The 9530-nt window shown below is 37.1% G+C and overlaps 1 protein-coding gene across 1 annotated transcript in view; it reads left to right on the top strand.

The window, feature by feature from the left end:
• LOC124396185 (semaphorin-7A) overlaps positions 1-8667 on the top strand; it is an 11973-nt gene extending 3306 nt beyond the window's left edge. The window contains exons 5-14 of the mRNA XM_046865238.1: positions 1-30; positions 2894-3004; positions 3462-3601; positions 4086-4264; positions 4482-4590; positions 4675-4870; positions 5852-5967; positions 6105-6250; positions 7425-7474; positions 8241-8667. The exon at positions 1-30 is cut by the window's left edge and continues 46 nt beyond it. Of these exons, the coding sequence (XP_046721194.1) occupies positions 1-30; positions 2894-3004; positions 3462-3601; positions 4086-4264; positions 4482-4590; positions 4675-4870; positions 5852-5967; positions 6105-6250; positions 7425-7474; positions 8241-8572 (1409 nt within the window). The 3' untranslated portion in view covers positions 8573-8667. The remainder of the gene's footprint in view (positions 31-2893; positions 3005-3461; positions 3602-4085; positions 4265-4481; positions 4591-4674; positions 4871-5851; positions 5968-6104; positions 6251-7424; positions 7475-8240) is intronic.
• Positions 8668-9530: the final 863 nt, after the last annotated feature.

Here is a 9530-nt window from a genome sequence, read left to right as displayed (position 1 = left end):
CGCACATCAGTGAGCCGTCTTTACATGTTGGTAAGAACGAGTTCAAACCTGCATTTATTCACTGAGTTTCACTGGCACATGAGGGACATTAACATCCTGTTTCATCAACAATTTGTGGAACCTGAAACTTGTCAGTGTAGCATTCTCTTCACAAAAATGAAGGCTTTACGGTTATAAGCTGTAGCTTAGTGGTTAAGGTCTTGGAGTTTGGCACCAAAGGTTGTAAGTTCAAATCCCAACCACACCAAGCTGACACTCATGGGCCCCTGAACAAGGCCTTTAACTTGATAGCTGCTCAGTTGTATGAATGAGTTACAGTGTTGTGAAAAAGTATTTGTAATTTTTTTTCATTGTTTTGCAAAGAAGAGTTGGCCAACATTCCTCTACAGTGATCTAAAAGACTTGCCAGTTATTGCCAGAAATTGCCAGTTAAAGCAAATGCTTGCTTTTAGTTGTTGCCACCAAGTGTGGTACAAGCAGTTATTATTTTTAGGGGGCAATTAATTTTTCTAGGTTTGAACAGCTTTTTTTCCCATTGTTTTCTCATTGTTTGCAAAACTGCATTTTGTATTTACTCTGGTTATCTTTGTGTGATATTAAAATTGGCTTGATCTTGATCAGATTATTGTGTCAAATATGCAAAAATAAAAACAAATCTGGATACTTTTTTTACAGCACTGTAAATGTAAGATGCTTAGAAAGGTGGTGGTGGAATGAGGAAGTGCAGGAAAGCATAAGAAGAAAGAGGTTGTCAAAACAGAATTGGGATCGACAGAGTGATGAGAAAAGTAGGCAGGAGTACAAGGAAATGCGGAAGCAGGTAAAGAGGGATGTGACGAAAGCAAAGGAAAAGGCATATGCGGAGCTGTATGAGAAGTTGGACACTAAGGAAGGAGAAAAGGATTTATACTGATTGGCCAGGCAGAAGGACCGAGCTGGAAAGCAGTGTTGTGCTGGTTACTAAGAAATAGTAACTAGTTACAGTTACTCGTTACTTCATTCAAAAAGTACCTTAGTTACTTTGTTGATTATTTACACCTAAAAGTAATGTGTTACTGTTAAAAGTAACTTTTTAGTTACTTTTTTAAATAACGTTCTTTAATGTTCCCATTAATGCCCTTTTATGTGTTATAGTCTACAAACACAAAACTGACTTAAACACAAAGTAATTTTTAAACACTATTTTATTAAAGTCAGACCAGCACAAACTGAATATATCACAAGGATTTCTGAAATAAATAACAAAACAAGCTGAATAATATATTCACAATCAAAAACTGAAGTGGCTTCTGCATCATAAAAGCTGTTGTGTTGAGCTCTTAAACATGTTCCTTTCACAGCTGAAGTATGAAAACTATCAACAATGTAGAACACCGGGTTAGCTTCTAGCTTCTAGCTTCGTCGAGGCATGGAGTTTCTGGAGGACCTTCGACAGATTGGAGTTGCTGTTTATCGCAGTAGATACGACCTTTGAACCAGAAAGACACAGCTTACATTTGACTAAAAAGTTTTTGTCTTTATGCTCAACTAAAGTGAAATAATGAGCATATTTCCACTTTGAGAAACTCGTCTTGCTTTCGCCTTCACTCGCCATTACTGCCGCACAGACCTGAATAAACGGAGATGCCCACAGTGCGTCTTCTTCGTGTTTACAGTGGTTCATCCTCCAATCCTACAATGCGTCTCTGCTGTAAACAGGTTAGACCGTATGAAGAATGAGAAAGAGAGAAGGTTGGATAATGTGGAGATGGTGAAGCAGGATGTAAATAGGATTAGTAAGGAGGAAGTGAGAGCAGCGATTAAAAGGATGAAGAGCGGAAAGTCGGTTGGACCGGATGACATACCAGTAGAAGCATGGAGATATTCAGGAGAGATGCAGTGGAGTTTTTAACAAGATTGTTTAACAAGATTCTGAAGGTGAGAAGATTCCTGAGGAATGGAGAAGGAGTGTGCTGGTAGCGATCTTTAAGCGTAAGGGAGATGTGCAGACCTGCAGTAACTACAGGGGAATTAAGTTGATCAAGATAAAGTTGAGTTTCCTGCTGAGGAAGAGCAATACATATGCAATATTTATTTTGAGAATGTTGATGGAGTATAGAGAAGGTCAGAAGGAGTTGCATTGTGTGTTTGTGGATTTAGAGAAAGCGTACGACAGGGTGGAGAGAATAGTTGTGGTATTGTATGAGGAAGTCTGGTGTGCCAGAGAAGTATGTGAGGGTGGTGCAGGACATGTATGAGGACAGTGTGACAGCAGTGAAGTGTGCAGTAGGAACGACAGACTGATTCAAGGTGGAGGTTGGATTGCATCAATGCAAAAGATGGAGGCACCAGGAAGGAGAAAATGAGGAAGGCCAAAGAGGAGGTTTATGGATGTGGTGAAGGAAGACATACAGGTAGATGGTTTGAAAGAGGCAGATGTAGAGGACACATTAGTATGGAGACGGATGATCCGCTGTAAAGACCCCTAATGGGAGCAGCCGAAAGAAGAAGAAGAAGAAGAAGTAAATGTGAGATGCTCTAATTAAGAGTGTCTGACAAATACCATAAATGTAAATTAAATGATTAAATGAATAATACAAATGTAGGAAACAGCTGGTGATGAAAACTAGCCTTTTTACTAATGCATAAAGATTTATAAATGTTATTATAATATATATTTCTGATTCAACAATAACATTTTTTGATTCATTACTTTTATAAATATGTTATTAGTTTTGTCCAGTGGTTTTATCCATTATCTTAGATATTATTAATTAATGAGTAATTGTGATTATGTCATTGGTGGTCCACAGTTATAATACTGTATGTGTTAACTATTGGCACATGGTTTGAACAGCTGGTGAATTGTGAATCATACTTCATGCCTGATGTGTGTTTGTTGTGTAAATCCAAGGTGATTCGCTATATTACACGCTTGCGATTAGGAACAACGGTCAAACAGTTTTATCTGGACTCTACAGATGGAGCATGGAAAGACCCACTTTGCCATTATCAACACAAAACGGTGAGAGAGACGTGCAGCATCCAGCTGGTCTGTACTAAAGAACTGACATTACTCTTAATTTAGTAAAGAACCAGACTCAGCAGGAGAGTTTGGATCTATGTGCAGGGTTTAGTGGGTAAAATGAAGGTAAAAAACAGAGTAACAATAAAGGAAAATACAGCAGCTCAAGACTTCCATTCTCATTAAAACGATTTGCATATATATTTAACAAATCAGAAAGTAGACAGGAAATGGAAAATACGCAAATTACAAAACTTTTGGGACATTGTCCTCAACTGGGGCAAGAACACTGTCCTGTGGTGTAGTTAAAAGTGTAGACCCTCATGTAAATATTAAAATGCTAATGTCATGTCATTATTTATCAAATTTAGCATTATGCTAATTGGTCATCCTAGTAATTTTGAATGAATGTAAGTTTTGAGTTTAGTTAAGAATTTGTTTTTTTTTCTGGTTTCAGAGCAGAGATATGTCAAAATCTTAGCAAACCAAGGCTATCTACCACTGGATGGAAAAGTGTACTCCTTCTACATAGAGAAGAACTGGGACCAGAATCCGGAAACACCTGTCTGGATACCTCTAGTTTCTCAGATCTGCCTGGTAGTTTCATTAAACACATTGGATTTACAAGCAGGTTTCTACACAGAATAAAAAACAAATTCATAATTAATACTTCATGACTAAAAAATTATATGAATTATTATTCGATTAGATTATAGCACAGTACTATAGATTGCTCTAGTCAAAAATAGTTGACTTTCATGTCCTTGTCCTTATACTAAATCATTTCCATAGTAACACATACACCAGCATTTGTTTGGCCGACACTTCACATGAACATTAAAAATATGCCTAGATGCTAAAGTTTTCTGTGGTGAGACTCTTGTGTGAGCACTTTCTTAAAATTAACCACGGGAATGTCCTAGAATAGAATAGCCTTTATTTGTCACATATATATTACAGCACAGTAAAAGAGTGTTTAACCTTTCATGGCTTTAAAAGTCACCAGAAGTGTACATTCAGCCCGCTTCTGTTTACAGAATGTACTTATCCTCGACACTGTGATTCTGCTCACTGTCTGTAGGCGGATCGTGGTGGGAATAAAGCACTGCTTCATAACCGCTGGACATCCATGTTGACCGCACGTCTGTTTTGCGGAGATGAGAAGAACCATCTCTCATATACAGAGCTGCTGGACGTTGCTGTGCTGGAAGATACGGAATGGCAGAACACCACGATCTACACCCTCTTCAAAAATGAGTAGTAAGATATTGCATTGTAGCGAGTTCCTGACCAGGAGTTCAGAGTTATTTCCATGATGTTTAGCTATAATGTCTTTACTGAGAAGTGACCAGAAGGGCCTGCTTTTGGGTTTACCATTGACGGCTTATGCGATCTTAATCTATCAGCTGTTGGACACTTGGTTTGTGTGAGAGAGAAGACTAGAATGCTGACTTTTGCGTCTCTATCTCTCCCATAGCAACCTGAGAGCAGTGTGTGTTTACAAAATGTCTGACATCCTTCATGTCTTCAGGAGCAACGAATTCACATCTGCCACTGACCCTTTTTCTTCACCACGTCCTGGAGAGGTTCACTGTCATTCATTAAAACAGAAAGAATCAACAACTCTATTTCTGAAAAGAGCTTAAATAACTTCAAACTCTGTGTTACAGTGTGTACAAAACAGTCAAGCGCTATCGCCAGCCCTTCTAAGGTTTATGGGAAATCGTCCTGAGTTAAAAGCATGGGTTACACCCGCACAGAACCCTCTCTTGTTCAGCCACCATCACTACACACACCTCCAGGTGGACAGAGTAGAGAGCAGCAATTCGGAAAATGGATATCATGATGTCCTTCTCATGAGTCTAGGTGAGCAGTGCTTAAGTACATTCAGAATCTGTTGATTAGTGGTTTTCAAATGCATTCATTCTCTGTTGGTCAAAATGGTCAAAAATATTGCTTAAATTAAAAAATATCCAGAAATATCCATTAGAATTCTATCTGGATAACTTTGTTTGGATATGAATTTATGATTGAGCACAAAATACTAACTGTGAATCCAGGTTAAAGTCTTCTAGGATTCTGGTGATGCTACTCAGTAAAGAACTAACTGTATCACTTGGCAAAATATTGGAAATGCTGACCTATAAAATAATAAACACTGCAAAATAATGTTCAACATACACAAGGCTGTGGGTTCTAATGAACTGGAAACTGCCTGTCACAAATATAATGTTAAAGTGAAAAAAAAGAATGGAATTTACCAATATCTTTTATTTACAGCAGTAATCTAGAGGGGTTTTTGTCATCATTTGGGTTAAATAAAAATGTGTACAGAGGAACCCCGAAGCTCGCGACCTCGACAGTTTGTGACTTTCAAGTGAAAACATTTTTTTTTTCTTCTGAATTGGGGTTGTATTTTATAATCGCAGTTTTTTTCCTCCTGAATGAAACCCCATATCTATTTAAATACACATTTTCACTTTGCTGTAATTTACAGTAGATTATTTGCCAACAAGCAATTTACGGGGAGGAAACTGGAGGAAACCCATGCAGGTGCAATGAGAACTTTGATACTTTGTAGTCAGAAAAACAAACTCAGGGTTCAATTGGAGATCTGGCACTTTTCTTTTTGTCAAATAACAGGCAGGATGATATTAATCTTTGGTTTTTAGGGAATTGGAAATTGGACAGGAGCAGTCTGGGGTATTTATATTGTGTTTGGAGAAGTTTGCAGATGTATGTGCTTTACTTGGAAATTAGACAGTTAGAGATCAGGGTGAATTTTTTAGGGGGGTATGTAAAAATTGCTACCAGTAAAAAAATATCCAGTATGTTTTCTCCCCTTAGACAGTGGCAAGGTGCATAAAATCCTGGATCAGGATGGTAAACCCTTTATCATCGCAGAATATGAGCCCTTTAAAACCAGGACACACATCTCCAGCATGCTGCTTGACAGTACCACAGTAAGCCTACTATCTAATGATGTATTGTTTTAACTAGTCAGTTTTTCACTATCAGGGGAAATGTGTTTCTTTAAACATGTACTTCCTGGGCATATAGTATATTTTGGTACAGTTCAATATTTGAGTATTTCTTGTAGAAAAAACTATTTGTGAGCTCTAGCAGTGAAGTGATCCAGATCGACCTGAGAAACTGCAGCATGTACGGGAACCAATGCCAACCGTGTGTGATGGCCCGAGACCCGTACTGCATCTGGGACTGGACCGAGTGCTCACATAACAATAGGTACATGCTGAAAACTTGCTTAATTAATAAGGAAGACCTAATAAGACAATCCTATGTTATTGTTTGTGTGTGGATTATGAAAAAGTCCTAAGAGGCCATTTTTTCCTTTCGTGTTTTCTTGTGATCCCGACATAACGAGTTTTTTTGTCGTGATCACGACTTAATTTTCTTGTGACCTTGACGTAAACATCCTCCTCATCCTCGTTTTCTCATGATAAGTACTTCATTCTGTGTATTCGGCATAAAATGCTGCATGATGCTGCATCTGGAAAGAGATTTTATGATCAGTAATTAATTTTTCTGTGTATTCTGCAAAAAGAGCATGTTCTAGAGACAACATCATTGCAACATCTTTAATAATAAACATAACCATTTGAGGCAGAGGGCCTGTGGGCGAACCCGCACTGGCACAATGGTTATGGTTATTATCCATGATATGCCGAATACACAAAATTAAGTAGTGATCACGAGGAAACAATATTCGTTATGTCAAGATCACGAGAAAATTAAGTCGTGATAACGAGAAAACTTTTATGTCGAGCTCACGAGAAAATTAAGTCATAATCACAAAAAACAACTCGAGATCATGAGAAAACAAAAAAGAAAAAAAATATATAATCTATGTCTTCTTTTTACTTTAATAGGGTTACATTTATTGAATAATTTATTGATTTATTATTGCATTTATAGTTGGAAAAATCTCCTATCATTATGTCATATGCAAAATACACACACACACATACACACACACACACACACACACACACACACACACACACACACACCCACTTGTGCACACTTGCAGTGCAACTGCACTCTAACTGCAATGCATAACACCTACCCATGTATACTTGTACACTTATGAAAAGTGAAAGTGGTTTGTGGTTGTGACGGAAAACCCTTTGAATCTAAACCCTAATTATTTGAATCTAAACCCTTTGAATCTAAACCCTTTGAATCTAAACCCCAATTATTTGAATCTAAACCCTTTGAATCTAAACCCTAATTATTTGAATCTAAACCCTTTGAATCTAAACCCTAATTATTTGAATCTAAACCCTTTAAATCTAAACCCTAATTATTTGAATCTAAACCCTTTAAATCTAAACCCTAATTATTTGAATCGTAACCCTTTAAATCTAAACCCTAATTATTTGTGCACTTTTTTTTATAGATCCTTAAAACAAGACGTGAACTATGGAAACGAGTTCATATGCGAAAAAGGTAGGTGTGTGTATTTGTGTGTGAGAGAGCGAAAGAGTTTCATATCTACATCCTTTCTATACAGTATGTCTTTCTACTGTTTCTAACACAGGAAGTGTTTTTTTTCCAAGACTTGAGAGCAAATTCCGAACTATTTTTGATATATAACAAGCAGGATAGAAAAGCAACAGCTCCTGTAAAATATACACTATTTCATTAACCATTAATAAAAAACAGTAAAGTGATATAGTTTTTTGAACACAGCAGAAGTCACCAGAAATCATTTAGTCAGAATTGCAAAAATTGCCTTTGGGGAGAAATTTAAACATTCAGGCTGTAAGTGAAAACTCACTGAAATACTAATTTGCCTTTATACAAAAGAAGGAATTGTTGCTGCTCATCAATCTGGGGCGGGATTTAAGGTCATCTCCAAACATTCACCATTCTTTATGAATGGAGGATTGTTTACAAATAGAGGGCCTTAAAAAGCAGTGTCAGTTTAGCAATACGTGAGCGTTTCAGCAAATTCATTCGACGAAGAAACTGGTTAATACTCAGAGATTTGAAGAAAAACCCATAAACTACATCATGTGACAGGTTTCTGTATACACACTCACTGTGTTCATGGCAGCATTATCTAAAAAAACAAGCACATCTTTAAACACCACACCAACATCTAAACATCTAAATGGCTAACGAAGTAAATAAATCAAAGGGATGAAAAATCCAGACCTCAATCCCACAGCGATCTCTAATAGTGTCCCTTGTGCTGCTTTTATCTTTGCAGATGACCGCACAATCAGGAAGAGACACACCCTAAGCATTGTTTCTGAAGATTCTATTTTCTTCCTCAAGTGCCCTATGGAATCCCAGCATGCCTCATATGCTTGGTACCACCAGGGCATGAGAAGGGAGTGTGACTTAATTGAACGTGATTGCATTTTGCTGTTTCTTAAAATCAGCTCAATGCAGGAGGGGGTTTATGAATGTATCGCCTCAGAGAACGGCTACAACTGGACCGTCGTTGAAAAGTATGTATTGGTCTCCTCTGGCACGGACACCAGGACAAGTCATGTAGTTTTAACCTGCTTTCTCTTTCTGATCTATGTGATCTACTAGTGCTGTCTGGACATTGTGTGAATTTTCCTTAATGCCTTGTTAATGTCTTTTTTACTGATCTTTTTCTTAACTTTGAATAAACACTACTACACTACTGTTGAGTGAGTGGGTTTTTTTTTTTTGTGTGAAATAACAATGAGCTGAAAAACTAAACAAAAATTATTTATAAAAGTGCAGTGAATCAGTGAAAAGTAGGATTTCTATCATTTTTGATGGAAACAGCTGCTTTTACACTTATAGAGTAGAACAGGTTTAGTGTGTCCACACGATTAAACAAAAGCAAAAATAAAAAACTAAAACTAAATAAATAAAATATGAAAAGGACAACTGTAACAGGGTCTCTAACAGCCGGCCACAAGGGGGCGTAAAAGCCCAAATGCAAAGACGAACTTGCACAGGTTGAAAATTCCTTCAATTATTGGAAAATCCAAAAAAAGGGACACGAGGTAGCCCACATAATGTCAAGTTTTAAGCAAAGTACTAACATAAAGCGGAAAGTTAAATAGACAGAGAGATTTATAACAGCTGAAACCTATTAGTGATTAGTGAAGGGCAGATTGACTCAGTGGTGACATCTGGTGGTTGAAACAATGAACCACATAAGCAGAAACAAAAGATGGGCAGAATCCTAACAAAAATAAAGAGGTGCACATCTTCTTTCAATACTTGACTTGAGGTTTATTTTTAAGCACTGCATTCGCTTTGTCAACTTTTTAAAACTTTAAACTCTAATAATAACTTTCAAATATAATACAAAATCCACACAGAAGAGTGATATAATGTAATCTACAACTTTCTCATAATTGTAGATTTGAATGTAAAACAACCTTAATATTAAAAGAGTCTCGTGTGTACTTCATCATTGCCCACTGCTGAATTTTAATTCCAGTACTGAAGAACTCAAGGATGCATTAAATGACCCAAGTGATATTGCCAGATTAGAATATCGATAATCCTG

The sequence above is a fragment of the Silurus meridionalis genome, chromosome 13 (genome assembly GCF_014805685.1).
Source record: "Silurus meridionalis isolate SWU-2019-XX chromosome 13, ASM1480568v1, whole genome shotgun sequence".
NCBI lineage: Eukaryota > Metazoa > Chordata > Actinopteri > Siluriformes > Siluridae > Silurus > Silurus meridionalis.
The sequence above is the reverse complement of the archived record's forward strand: the minus strand, read 5'-3'. Positions and strand labels throughout refer to the sequence as shown.